Source organism: Stegodyphus dumicola, chromosome 4, assembly GCF_044657685.1.
Source record: "Stegodyphus dumicola isolate Sdum_Otavi_A_Nest chromosome 4, ASM4465768v1".
Taxonomy (NCBI): Eukaryota; Metazoa; Arthropoda; class Arachnida; order Araneae; family Eresidae; genus Stegodyphus; species Stegodyphus dumicola.
The window spans coordinates 45,505,665-45,521,183 of record NC_140771.1 but is presented as its reverse complement, the minus strand read 5'-3'; the positions used below and the strand labels follow the sequence as shown (position 1 = coordinate 45,521,183).

Genomic DNA, 15,519 nt, shown 5'->3' with positions numbered 1-15,519 from the left:
ATGTTTTTATTTAATCTTTCATATTTTTTGTAATACTTCTTTAACACAGTTAATATTATACATAAAAATTATATTTAAGTAAAATTTTATATGTAACTAAAGTAATTTTTATCATTTTCAAAAACTCTACATAGTTATAATTAATATGTAAAGATAAAGAATGTTAAGACAAATTTTTTATTCATACTTGTCAAATGATAAATATCCTCAGTTAAGAGCTTTTGCTATAAGAAAAATTGCTTTGTTTGAAAGTTCATTTTTATGTGAATAGTTTTTCAAACAGTTGAAAATCAAAAAGTCTAAAAAAAATCCAATTGTCTCTCTATTATTCATAACATCTATTATACATGATGAAAATGTTTATAGTTATTCTTCTCCAAGACCAGAAAATTTAAAAGAAACGAAACAATAGCAAGTGTCAAATTGGGCAGGTTCCAAAATTTGTTTCTTTTTAGGCTAAGTAAGTTATTCTAGCAGTTAATTAAACATATTATAATTATCTGAAATAAACATTTGTCTGAAAATCTAATATACAGTTGTCAATACATTTGAATTACAAAGTGTAACCAACAGAAAAGTCTTGCAAGTACCAAGCTTTAGTTTTCAGCTAGAAAATACTATAAACTTGAATTTTTCCTTTCCATTTACTATTATTATTGTTTATACACGTTTTGTCAGATTGTGCATTCGGCCCACAAGCAATTTCAGTTTGAGACTATTGTTCTAGAAGATTATTAATATAATGAGATATAGATTAAAAAGGAACAAGATCACCTTCACCGGTAAATTTTAACAATTTGAAGGTATAAATAAGTTTAGCTATGAAAACAAGACAGTGTTGATTTAAAAAAATACCTGAGTCTTGAACTCCATTTCATTCAAAGGTCTGTGACGAACAACAAGTTTGGAGTTTGAATTAGGTTGGGCACCAGGTTTTAACCTTCTCTTACTCAAACGCACTCTAGAGAAATGGAAAGTTTTCACATCAGAACAAAGTATGATTTTCATATAAATGTAATAATAATCTATACACATAATACATCATAATACTTACCGAGTTTCTAGTTCATTGTAATAGACACATCCATCTCGAAACACAAAGAAATAATTTTCTTCATAACCTTTAGATGCTTTATTTTTAACATTCCAGTTATATTCACGTGCCATTTTATATTCATACCTGTAAAATATTAAAGTTTTAATATCCCTGCCTTAAATTCTGAATAAAATTTGTACGATTAGTAGGTTTAGATTTATCTGTAATATAATCTTTACATACAAGCATTGTAAAATAATACTGCATCTGCCAATTTTACACATGAGAAAATTAAATAATCATATGTAATAAAAATACAGCAATATGTAAAACATGCAACCCATAAAAGAATAATAACTATAATAAAGTTTAAGAAAATAGCTATGTGAAAACAAAAAGTGTGTTCAAAATCAAAATGATGACTCAGCTTGTGGCATAAGTAAAATTATTTTCCTCCATAAAATCAGCCAAAAATATATTTCTACTTTGGAAATCATAAACAGCAAATAAAACTAACTTTTGGACATGAGAAATGTGCAGAAAGTGTACTTGCTGGGCAGCATGACTATCATTACTGTTGTCTTGAATCTTGTTCAGCGTTTTTAAGAACAAGTAAATTACAAGTGTTTTAAAATAAATTTTCTCAAAAGAATGAACAGAGTAGATTAGGTTTGACCATGGCAAAGCACACAAGGGCTATATGCCTAAGGGACGAGATGTTTTTGTGGAGGATCTTCTATGGGAAACAGGTTGATATTCATAATACATACAGCAAAAATGTAAAAACCAATTAATTAAGCAGTCGGCCTGTTTACCTGCATTTGAACCCAGATCAAAATACCAATATTCAGTATGGGGTGATAATAGTGCAGTTATGTGTTGGTAACTTTATTCATTGATGGGATAATAACCATGAAGATGATATAAGTATAATTACTGGTTTCATAGTTTCATCATTTGAAGTAATCCAACATCCAAAGAATAAATCAGGATTGTTTGATTTGAGAAAGCGGTGGAAGGTTACCACCATGTTGATGCTAATGAAAAGCGACACATATCCTTGAAAATTAGCACCAGCCAAAGTTTCATTCTAAGAAGTTATACATAATTAAATGACATTACTAAAAGGTTGAATTTCATTGGTTCGACAGAAAACTAATGCAAATCCTAGTTACCCAGAAGATTCTTTTCAGTGACATGATGCATTTATAAGTGGTCAAACTAACAAAAGAAAACAAAAATATAGACACTGCTTTGATTTACATTCAACACACATGGATCTCACCAAAACTAATTCAACACCAAAGTTATGATATGATGTAATTTGAGACACAAAAGATGCAAGATCTTCTTCTTCTTTTTTGTTTCTGATAGCATATTTACCATTACCAAGTATTTTAAAATTCTCCAAATAAGTATTTCCATCACTTTTCTATCCTGAGTATCTTTTTCAAGGACTTCTAGCAAGATGGTGTAAGCATATGATCCGCAGAATGGTTTCCCAGATTGCCTGTTATAATCCCACTACACTTTTATTTTATATTCTACTTAAAGAAATCACTCAATTAAAATCCTGAGCATTTACATTTCCAGCAGTGAATCTTTCATGCCTATCACAATATTTTCTCACGGGAAATATATACAGCACATGCCATTATTTTGTTTTTATCGAGTCGCATAATTTGTAAGCAATTGCTTAGTTCAATTTGATATATATATATAAAATAAGTTTTCTTTTTTAAAGAATGTACTACAATTAATTATGGAATAGATTAAATGATTACAAAAAATAATCTGACTTTCTTCAACAACACTAAGGACAAAATGCCTAAGAGTTTTCCAAATTTAAATATTCTATTAAACAGAAAATATTATACATTATTAGTTTTTTAATTTAAAGATATTTAAAAACCCACTTGCAACCTTGCAACAAAATTACTATCCTAAACAACATACTTTTAAAAAAATTGACTTACTCTTCATCATCTTCATATTCAACACCATTCTCAGCATCTCGCTTCCTTTTTTTCATAGTTTCTTCAGTTGGCAAGAAATAAGCGACAAACTGTTCACCACTTTCATCCATAACACCTCTTACATAGAAAAGAATGATATAATTTTCAGTTAAAAAAGTAAAACACTACATCAAAGTGCATATTAGTTTCAAACCTATGATTTCAAACAAAAAAAATTAAAACAAATTTTTAAAAGATAGTACAAAGCTGAATAAAAGAATATTATTTTTAATTAAAAAATAAAGTGCAATAAAGCATGTAATAGTTTGCTTAGGATATTACACAATAAAAAAATTTATAACAAAATTTTAAAAGGTATTTTAGGTAGCTGAATATGAAAGAAATATAAGCAAGGAAATGCTTGCGTTAAATATAAAATGCTTTAATTGCATTTTAAAATTTAAAATTTGCATTTTAAATGCTTTAATTGCATTTTATATTTACCATATGCATTAATTAAACAGAGTTGATAATATTTTTTATCAAGTTGATAATATTTTTTATCACTCTTGTTTACAAGATGCAAAAAGCTGATTTTACAAACAGAGAAAATTTTATGAGAGTTATAAAGTATTTTGTGATGTTAGAAATTTAAAATTATAGATATATGTGGAATATTTGAAATTCATAGTGGCATTCGAAAGGAATGAAATGCTTGGCAACCCTTCTTGCTTGCTCTGAACGCCTTCTGACGGTAATGAGGAAGGCTGCAGATAGAATTAGAATGCCATAGTCCATGGTTATAACTTAATGAAGGAGTTCCTAATATGACAAGATACATATTTGGATCCCCTTTCAAATCATGCTTAGTAGCATAGGACAGAAAGCAATCAAAAGCCATGTCAACAGTGTTAAAGCATAAGAAAATCATTTCTATAATGAGCCAGTTGCTGAATCATCAAATTTAAAGTCATTCATAACTAAGAACAAAGTGTTAGCTACAGAATTACTGTGGGATGTGAAACTTGTTTGTTCACATGTTTCTTTTAATATGTTTAATGATGCTACTCTTCTGTTCCAGAAAATGTCTGATGACAGCAACAATAAAGCTAAAGCTATGATCCTAGGATGTATAAAAATGTCGTATTTAGGATTTGATTTAAATCCATACTAAAAAAAAAAAAAAAAAAAAAAAAAAAAAAAAAAAAAAAAAAAAACACTCATTTCTGATATTAAACGCACTGAATTCACAATATGCTTAAAACATGCATCAATTTTCTGGATATTAAATCATCAGCTTATATCTAGTAAGATGGCATGTAGAAATTATAAAATTAAATATATGAAATAATGAAGTATTTATGATCTAAAGGGTATCAAAATTTACAAAAAAAAAAAAAAAAAAAAAGCTTAATATTTATTTGTTTACCTTATTAAACATTTCTTTCATTGTAAGTTGCTTCGTTTTTTTGTGCTAATACATTCTCTTTAATTCTGTAGACAGATATAATCTCTTGTTTAGTTACATTGCTGAAGTCCTGTAACTGCTGTTTCGAGAATTCCGACTAACTTGTCAATCGAAATTTTCTCGTTTTCAGTAACTTCTCTGTCACTTTCTTCACTATCGGTAGCAGTATTTTCTGGATCTAGAACCATACGACAGATTTCGCCATTCATTAACCTTTTCGCAACGGCACACTTTTTTTAAAGACGCTCGTGTGGAACGGAAGGGAATCAAAGGCAGTCACCGTACAGGACGGAGGTTTTGCATCGATAAGCCTAATTTTATAAAAAAAATCAGAAAAAAAAAAAGTTTCACTTCTAGCCTCGAAATTTTTGGTATCATTTTAGATTATTACTTGAGCTCTTATATATGTTAAAATTAGCACTTAATAATTTTTTTTTTTTTTATTTTACATGAAAATATACTTAAAAATTTCCTTATCTTGTAAAATAATTTTCGGAAGCGCTATTCAAATTATTCCAAAGTTTTAATTGATAAAATCCATCAATACAGTCTAAAATTAATAAAACAACACAATAAAGACTATTTACAGTATGAAGTAACAAAATTTAAAATGAAGACTGAGTGTGGTAAATCTCGAAGCACGGAGAAGTATCACTTTCTAACTCTCAGAAAAAGTATCACTTTTTAAATCTTTAGAAAAAGAATCATCACTCTCATCTGCATTAGTAAATGGTTCCTTAACCATATGAGGGTATTCTTCCTCTGATAAATAGCGCCTTCGCGGCATAATAGACTAGAGGTGAGACTTCCCGAAATAAAAAGAGAAAAAACGGGAATATATCTGAAGTCAATGCAAAACTGACTGGGCTGTCTAGTAATCCTAAAAGACCGTAGAGGAAAAATTAGAATTAAAAAAGGAATTGGATATAAATCAGACACGCGAATATTTATATTAGCATGTGGCAATTTAAAGAGCCCACCTCTGTTTACGCTTTCACTTCCCCCCCACCCTTGCAACAGTTGATGAGTAAAATACCAAAGTCAGACAGAATATATCAAACTCAAGGTCATGAACCTAAAACTGTGTTCATTTGAAAAGTAATGGACATAGAATGCCATCTAGTGGCTTTCAAAAAAACGTTCTAGCTTAAAATGCGTATACGCATCACCCGTCCTCTGAATGCAGTCTCTATCGATGCATGAATGGGATGCCCGGCTGTAACAGACGTTCTTAGGAAATGCGTATATGGGACACCCGTCCTGAAAGGGTTAATTGATTGATGATTGAGAAGCATTATCATCACAATAAAAAACTTCTTTTATATCATCTTCATTTATTACCACTTCTCTACATTTCTTTACAAAATCCATTAATTGAAAAATTTCACCTTTGTTTTAAGATATCCAAAAACCTTTAAAATTAGCAGCTATCATTATCAAATTTAGCTATCCTTCACTATACATATTTGGCTATGCATCATGAGCTTGGCGACTAACGACAAGTTGTTCTGTTAAATTTTATCTTGCATCTATCATCGAGGCAATTCAGCCTGAATTGTATTAGTTTTGTTACTTATTATACATATGTCTATTTCTTGCACATGCTTAAGGCTTATCACAGTTCTGAATAAATAAATTCCCACATATACTTAAGCCTTATTGAGGGCTGGCGCTAGATATCTTATCGCCTGATGCAGTCTCTGTGGGTCCTAAATTCTGCGACTTGTTGCGGTCATACGAGCCTTGGCGCTGGTTCTGGGTTTATGTGAATAACAAATCAGTTATTCTCAACTCAAATACCCTAAACGCAATCTTCGAGTCTATGAATATCATCACCAAAATCTATTTTTAGCATAGAGAAAGAAATTTTTGGTAAATTTTTCCTCATCAACATTTTTTAGCGCATTTAACTTAAATTTATAATCATTGCCAAGCGTAATATAACATAAAAGTTTACCATACTCCTTTATTATTCACAGGGTTCATAGCCACATTTTAGTTCAAAAAATAAGCACCTATAAGCACTTTTCAAGCACATTTTAAGAAAAAAAATAAGCACCTGTCTAATTACATTATACACAACTGCATAACTTCAAAAATTAGACTCGTAATTTAAAATATGAGAAATGCAGTATTTATTAAGAGAGAATAAGCATGGGGGACAAGAGAATAAGCATGGGCAGAGAAAAGGGGAACCTCAACCATGGAAAATAATTACTTTTTTTAAAATTTTAAATAACAGTTCAATTTACAGAACTAGTTTACAATAAGAGAAAAAAAAAAAAAAACTATGCACAACTAAACTATATTACAAGATTTAATGATGAAATTTCAGTTCAAAATAGAGGATAGAGGAAATAAATAATAATAAGGCATATTTATTCTATTCACTTGGAACTTAATAATAAATGCAATTTATTTTTCCACTCATATTGATATTTAACTAATTTAAATCTAAATTCTGAACATTTTCTAAATTTTCATCGTATATCAGTTTTTCCTTAACAGATATTGCAAGCAAAGTAATTTAAGCAAAAAAAGAGGAACATTTCTGAAATCAGAGGACAGAAATTTGCTTCATGCAGTCATCCTTTAACAGTAAAAGCTTAACTACCCGCATATTTGAAAATTGGCGAATATTCGGACAGTCGGGCGTAACTTGAAAAAGAGGATGGGGGGGGGCAGACTGTAGCCGTTCTTTAGATTTTTCCGCTAAATAAATGCTTTTGACATTTCGATATGGGCATCATATAAAAACAAACCAACGGAACAGAAAAATATTCTGCTTAGCACAGTAAAACTCTTTTAAGTGTTCATAAACAAATCTCGGACTGAACATCAAAATTAATTATCTCTGCAAAATATCGCAAACGTTATTGCGCAATATGTGCGCCATAATTCCGCTATTACGCAATCGGATTCAACAGCTGCCGATATTGGGAGAATAAAGAACTAAATCAAGGAAAAGAAAGAGACTTGGGGTGTTTTTCATTCTAATTTTCAAGAGACTGCGTTAAATTTCCGGAATACAATCCTTCTTCGCTTGGGTTGGTAGACCGCAAAACTTTTAGTCCTATTCAATCCAGATTGAAAAGTGACTGACAAAAAAAAAAAAAAAAAGTTCGTTGCTTGTTTTTTGTAATGAACTGTAACAGTTTCAATATTCGAGATTTTGCGGAGAAAGGGGAGAACCTCCCAACCTTTGTACTGTATAACGTATTGGCCAAAAAAAAAGAAATTATTTTGACTATTCGATTACTTTCCCTTTATTTACGCCATTCAAATGTTATTCATTAGAAAGCTAATCTTTAAAACACAACCATTTTTACTATACTTCAGCTGTTACTGCAACTATGTTATAATAAACATTCATACATATGCTCATAATAGAAGCATAACGATCATAATATCATAATAAACACGAATATGAACTGACCAAGCGGAATGAGAATGCAAATTATTAAGATCTTGATAGAAATTCAAACGTGTGTAGTATTTGGATGGGAGGAAACAAATGCCAAATGTACCGGAATTTTCTATTGCTTTCGCAATTCTTTGACCAACAGAACGACGGGCACCTGTCTGTACTCTCCGCGCATACCAGAGGTTACGTTAATGCAGAGAAAGGGGGAAAACCTATTTCCCAGAGTATGATTCACAATCTGACATTCCATATTAGGAAGAAAAGTTGTTTATTTAGTTTCGGCTTTGGTACGGGGAAAAATTGCGCATTCATTTAAAAAAAAGCACTAAAAGCAAAAAATAAGCACTAAAAACAAAAAAATAAGGGCTTTAAAGAAAAAGTAAGCACCTATAAGAGCCTTTATATTTTATTTCCAAATATAAGGACTTATAAGCACTTATAAGGACCGCTACGAACCCTGATTCAATTACTAACATAAAAAAAGTATTTAGGTATTGCTACATGAGTCATTACTCAAGTTGTCATATTTTGATAAGCATGCGATGATGAAAGGAAAGTATAATAAATAATGATTCGCTAGGTTGGCGTCAGATCAACAATGTATCTATGTGGAATGTTTTGGTTGGAGATATGTGCCAAGCAAATACGCAGCAACGGAGCCAAATCACTGATTGTACAAATTTATGCTAAAATGAGTTTCTTTACCTTTATAGTACTCCTTTATTATTCAATTACATACATAAAAAATTGTTTAGGCATCACTACATGAGTCATTACTCAAGTTGCCATGTGTTGAGAAACGTGGTGATGAAAGGAAAATATAATAAATAATTTGCCAGGTTGGTGTCAGATCTTTTAAACTACTAAAAATGTTCAACAGAACTAATTCAAAATAGAGAAAGCTAATTCAATTTCACCACGAATTTGCTACAGTAAGCAACAACTGTTTTCTAAACAAACTCATAAAGCAACTACTGAATTGAGAGGTTTTCCTCCTTTTTATAAGCTTTTTAAATCATGCACAAGCATATTCTGGTATATTTTCGATTTTTCCCGAAAAGCAAAATCATGCAATTGCGAGATTATCTATCTATTAAATGCTCATTCTCCTATATTTCTACTTTTTCTGGCGTAGCTTTCTCTTCAAATAAGTCGTATGCAGCATGGCATGGGGATATGAAACAATTTCAGAACAATTCTATTAAAAATAGCATTCACAGTGCCTTTAGAGTTGGACATAGAGCTACTGATTGGAATCTAAGTATATTTTTAAAGACATGAACAGGGTATTTAGTCTTGCTTGATGAGCAGATTATACTGACATTACTAATAGAATGGCTTTATGATAAATCAGCTTCTCCCAAAATTTGTCAAAAGAGATTTATTGTGAGAGGAGAAAACTCCTAAAAAAAAGATAAAAATTGATATTTTGGATCAAACTATTTATTGTAATATTGCAGATACAGATATGGGTATTGTTGCTGGTGTGAGTTTAGCTAAAAGTGGAGTGTCTGATCTTTAAAAAAAAAAAAAAAAAAAAAAAAAAAAAAAAAAGACAATTCAGAACTTGGTGAGTTAGCTAAGTTCGCATTAAAAATGGTTGAAAGAAGACCATTTAAGTACAACTTGGTCAAATACATTTCTTCATTAGATCTTAAGCTCGTTCATTACATCTAATGAATTTTTACACACGAAAAGGATGGAGAGGTTACTGCATGAAAGAGAATGGATAAATTTTACAGTTGCAGGTAAATCAAAAGTGCAGTTTAAAGAGCTATTAAGGCCCACCAGCGGCCGAGCGGTAAAGTCACTGAACAACGGCTGCATGGGCATTTTCGTGGTTTTCCCCATGTGTAACGTGTATAAGAGCTAGTTTCCCTTTGAAAGTCCTCCATGAAGGCATCCCTCCCCTTAGGCAGATAGCCCTAGTGTGCTTTGCCGTAATTAAATAAATCAAACCAAAGAGCTATTATTCAGAAGTAAGGGCGTTTGGAAAAACACTTTTGTTAACTGTGCTGCAATGCATAATTTTTGTATCTTTTTATAAGAACTTGCTTAATAATTCAGATGAAGAAGATTCTGAAGAGAATGTTGATTTAGTATGTAAATACTGTATAGCAAGTTTTCTTAGTTTGGCAAAAGCTTAATTTGAAAGTTACTGAGGAGAACAGCTCCTACTATAGTTACAACAGTAAGCTTTCGAGATTCAAAAATATATCTTTTTTAATCAGATATATGTAAGTAGCAAATTATTGTGTTTTCAAGTGGTACCACAATTAATTTACGCTCATCACACCCAATGTACATTACATGGTTAGACTGTAGTGGCCCAGTTATTGCATGAGAAACAATTATTTTTTATTTTATATATTTGTTCAAGTGTTTAATTATTTTATAAAATTAACTTTAATATTTTGTTAATATTCATTTTTATATTTCTTTTATGCTGAATGGCAACTAAATCTCATTTATTCTTGCTTGGTTTCCAAACGTTGCTATTCTAATAGCGTCGTATCTCAATAGCTGAAAAATAGAAAGCAATAAACTTAGCTATTTGTTTATAATTCATGCTGTTCCTAATCCTAATTTAGTTTTGAACATTAGTAGCCAAGGCTACATCGTGGTGACCCTGATTAATTTTCGAAATGTCAACAAATGACTCTTCTGAAACTGTTGCGAAAGATACGATGCAGTCACCGGAGCTTCAGAAGGTGAGTGTAAAAATACCTTTTTGGACCGATAAACCGGAAATATGTTTTTTTTTTTTTTTTCAAGTTGAAGCTCCATTCAAAATTAATAACATCGTTTCAGAAGAAACGAAATTTAATTATTTAGTTTCACAGCTTGAACCTAAGTTCATCGAAAATATTTGGGACATTGTAACGAACGATAGTGCCACAAAATATTGGGATGCTAAAATTAGGTTATTACATTTATTCAAAGAAAGTGAAAAACGTACGGATTAAATGTTTGATTACTGGTATCGAGCTTGGAGACATGAAACCAAGCCAACTTTTGCAGAAGTTGAGATCAATTGCTACTACAGATGTGTCTGAAAATCTAATCAAAACATTATGACTGGAGAAACTACCTGAATAAAAAATATATTATAAGTTAGTGATGAAGATGTAACCAAGTTAGCATCTATGGCAGATAAAATTAGTGATATGAATCAGAAACCAGAAGTATTTAGTGCTAATGTCACTTCCATTCCCGTAAACGATTTGTTGCAAAGAATTACCTCTCTTGAACAAAAAATTGATCAAATACCCATTTGCTCAAGACGCAGGGACTCGGATTTACATAATTCACATTCACGATCTCGAAGCCGATCTCGCAAATGATATGACCCTACTGGTAAATTTTGTTTCTATCACTTTCGATTTGGAGCAAAATGTATTCCAGAGAAATGCCGGCCTCCGTGTGCTTGGGTAAAAAACGATTCCCAAACCCAGGAAAACTCGAATCTGCAGTAGGCAAATGCTTCTGCAGAAAATATGAAGGATTGTCGCATATTTCGTTTATTCGTTCGTGACAGAAGATCAAATATGCACTTTCTTATTGATAGCGGAGCTGACGTGAGCATAATTCCTGCTACTTCACAGAATAAATGTAAAACTGAATACAAACTGTATGCAGCTAATGGCACAGATATTTCCACTTATGGCATAAAAATGCTAACTCTTGATTTGGGATTACATCATGATTTTCAGTTTCCATTCATAATTGTGATGTCACAAAAGGTATTTTAGTAGCTGACTTTATAAATATAAATAAATCACAAATATAAATAAGAAAAAATTAATTGATGGCGTAACACAACTGCTATTTTTAGTGATAACTCAGTAACCACATTAAATAAATCCATACAAATTTTCGATTTACTGTCGAAATATCCCGTAGTTTCTAAACCTAACCTTTTTCCTAAACATGGTGTTACAAATTTTATTATGAATGTTGGTCAACCCATTTATTCAAAGGCATGACAGCTCGATCCAAAACGCTTAGCTATAGCTAAAGAGGAATTTAAATTTATGCTTGAAAATGGAATAATTCGTCCATCAAACTCCCAGTGGTCAAGCTCTTTGCACCTTGTTACAAAAAAGGATGGTTCATATTGTCCTTGCAGGGATTCTGACGATTGAATGCGCAGACGATACCCGATCGATACCCAATTCCTCACATTGAAGATTTTCATCATATTTTAAGAGGTACAAATATTTTTTCTAAAATTGATTTAGTCAAAGCTTATTTTCAAATTTCCATTGCAGAAGAAGACAAATGTAAAATGGCTATCATCACTTCTTTCAGTTTATATGAATTTAATGTAATGAGTTTCGGTTTAAAAAATGCTCCTGCAACGTTCCAACGATTTATTCACAAAGTCTTTAGAGGATTAGAATTCGTTTTTCTCTAATTAGATGATATACTTATTGCATCCATTACGCATAAAGAACACGAAAATCACCTTAAATTAGTTTTCGAAAGATTAAATACATTTGGGTTAATTAATATTTCAAAATATGTATTTGCTGTTTGACAAATCGAGTTTCTAGGCTACCTAATTACACCTAAGGGTTCCCGTCTTTTGCCAGAAAGAGTTCAAGCTATTACTAACTACAAACGACCAGAAAGAATTCATGAACTTAGAACTTTTCTCGGAATACTTAACTTTTATCATCGTTACATAAAAGATGCAGTGAAGAATCAAGCATTGTTACATGTGTATCTTAAGGTAGCTAAAAAGAGGGACAAACGTAAAATCGAATGGACTGAAGAAGCTGAAAATCAGTTTGAAAGGCGCAAGAATAACCTAGTGAACACTGCACTGTTGTCTTTTTCCAATTCTGAACTACCTCTGGCGTTATTTACAGATGCTTAAGATATGGCGACTGGCTCAGTGTTGCAACAATATGAAAACTCTTTGTGGAAACCAACAGCATTTTTTTCAAAAAAATTAAATTATACTCAGCAAAAATATAGCACCTATGATAGAGAACTATTAAGCATATATCTTCCAGTTAGACACTTCAAGCATTATCTAGAAGGAAGAGTATTTACAATTTAAACAGATCACAAGCCCTTAATATTCGCCTTTCGTCAAAAACTTGACAAAGCAGCACCTAGACAAGCTTGCCAATTTCAATACATCTCCCAGTTTTCGACTGATATCAAATATGTAAAAGGTGAGAATAATATTGTGGCCAATACATTATCTAGAGTTAATGAAATTTCATCGATAGATTATGATAAAATAGCTGATGAACAGACTCAAGATGAAGAACTGAAGAGTTCGCAAACCACTACTTCCTTGAATTTAAAGCAATGTTCTCTACCTTCAGGGAAATATTTGTGGTATACATCAACTAAACATACTCGGCCATATATTCCTCAAGCTTTCAGAAAATACGTGTTTCAGCGAATTTACGGTTTATCCCACCCAGGAATAAAATTAAATGTGAAATTAATGACATCAAAATTCATTTGGTCTAACATAAAAAAAAGTACACCTGTATTCCTTGCCAAAAAGTTAAAATCAGTCGGCATACCAAAACAAAATTAGGCGAGTTTGAAGTACCACCAGGAAGATTTTCTATCATCCATATTGATCTGATAAGACCACTTTCCCCCACATAAAGGGAATGTTTATTGTCTTACTTGCATAGATAGATTTTCGAATCGGATTAGAGAATATTTCAGCTGAGAGCCTTTTATAGCAGCTGGATTGCACGTTTCAGAAAGTCAAGTAAATTCATTAGTGTTCGTGGATCCCAATTTAAAAGTGATACATTACGAGCTTTGTCCAAAATCTGTGGCATCAATTTACAACACACTACTGCCTACCACCCCTTGTGTAATGGCAAAGTTGAGTGCCTTCATAGAACATTAAAAACAGCAATAAAAGCCCACAACAACATATCTTGGATGGACACATTACCAACAGTACTTTTGGGTTTGCGTACTGCTATTCAAGAAGATACAAATCATTCTATTGTGCAAGTAGTTTATGACCAGAGTCTCAGACTTCCTGGAGCGTTTCTCAGCGAACCAAGTATCCAGACAGCATTGGAGACTTTTGCTAATAACCTCCAGAATCAGATGGAAGTTGTTGGACCTAGACTAATTCGTAAAAATTCATCTGAACGGATATTTGTACATAAAGACTTAAAAAATTGTTCTCATGTGTTTCAGCGAATAGATCGGGTAAAAACACATATTGGAACCTCCTTATGAAGGACCATTTCCCGTTATTGATCACAAGGACAAATATTATTATACTATTAGCATAAAGGGAAAACAGGTTAATGTACCCCTGGATCGCTTGAAAAGCATACATTTTAGCTGAGGAAAATTCCCAGTTGAACAGTAACTTGCAGATTCAAATTCATGTAACAGTAACTTGCGGATTCAAATTCAGATGTGAATCAAAAACATTCTTGCACAGGCAGAACTATACATTAACCTGTTAGATTCAAGGACTGTAAATTATTCTGATAGTGGTTAACACTGCAATGCTAGTTACTACCTATTTCTCCATCTTCGTAACATAACTTAGTTACTGGTGGGGGAGTAGTGTAGCAGCCCAGTTATTGCATGAGAAATAATTATTTTTTATTTCATATATTTCTTCATGTGTTTAATTATTTTATAAAATTAACTTTAATATTTTGTTAATATTAATATTTCTTTTATCCTGAATGGCAACAAGTAGTTCATATTTATATTTAAATTTCTTTATGCTGAATGGCAACTAGTTCTGATTCATGATTGCTTGGTTTTGGTTTCCAAACATTGCTATTCTAGTAGCGTCACATTTCGATAGTTGGAAAATAAAAAGCAATAAACTTAGCTATTTGTTTATAATTCATGCTGTTCCTAATCATAATTTAGTTTTGAACATTAATAGCCTAGGCCACAAGACTGGAATTTTTTTAAACACACCTGAAAACTCTAAAATAGTCAGAGAATTTCATTCTCTTGTTACAGTGGCAACCCTGGATAGAATACATGCTCCCCCCTTTTTTTAATTTCAAACACATGACTCAGATATGTTCTTTTTCAAACTAGCACTCAAATTAAAATTCTCACTATACCTGATCATAGCTTGTGACATTTCTTCCATTTGTGAGTTAGGAGCTGGCTCTGTATCAAACATAACTTGAGCAAATGGATATCGCCACAGCTAAAAACAAGGTATGTTAATGATATTCTATGATAAAATGCATTTAGTTTCAGATACAAAAAGCAAACAATATAAATTTTACCTGGTTATCTGGGAATACAGGAAGTTCTTCAACAGCATAAACATTAGGCTTGCTGTAATGCTTCTCAATCTGAAAAATCCAATATAATACTAGGGTCTTATTATTATTTCCTTTAAAACAAACAACTTTAAATAGCTTCAACTATGAATTATTTTTTTCCATCCAATTGCAAATTTTATAAATATTAATTTTTTAAAATAAAATTGAAAAGGAATTTAGATTTCTAAAACTTACTGGTATTTTAGCATCTGAGAAAGTTTTGTTAATGGCAGCAATTTGACTTTCACGGCCCATATACACATTTTCTTCCTTGAAAAGTTTCTTGACATTATAACCAACCCTATAAATTAATCAGTATTGTTAAATATGAA

The 15,519-nt window shown here is 31.5% G+C and overlaps 1 protein-coding gene across 1 annotated transcript in view; it reads right to left on the bottom strand.

The window, feature by feature from the left end:
* Positions 1–15,519, bottom strand: part of atms (RNA polymerase II-associated factor 1-like protein antimeros) — a 46,206-nt gene that overhangs the window by 5,781 nt on the left and 24,906 nt on the right. The window contains exons 6-11 of the mRNA XM_035359737.2: positions 15,383–15,488; positions 15,149–15,217; positions 14,978–15,066; positions 3,013–3,129; positions 1,055–1,180; positions 856–961 (exon numbers count right to left, since the gene is read on the bottom strand). Coding sequence (XP_035215628.1) covers positions 856–961; positions 1,055–1,180; positions 3,013–3,129; positions 14,978–15,066; positions 15,149–15,217; positions 15,383–15,488 — 613 coding nt within the window. The remainder of the gene's footprint in view (positions 1–855; positions 962–1,054; positions 1,181–3,012; positions 3,130–14,977; positions 15,067–15,148; positions 15,218–15,382; positions 15,489–15,519) is intronic.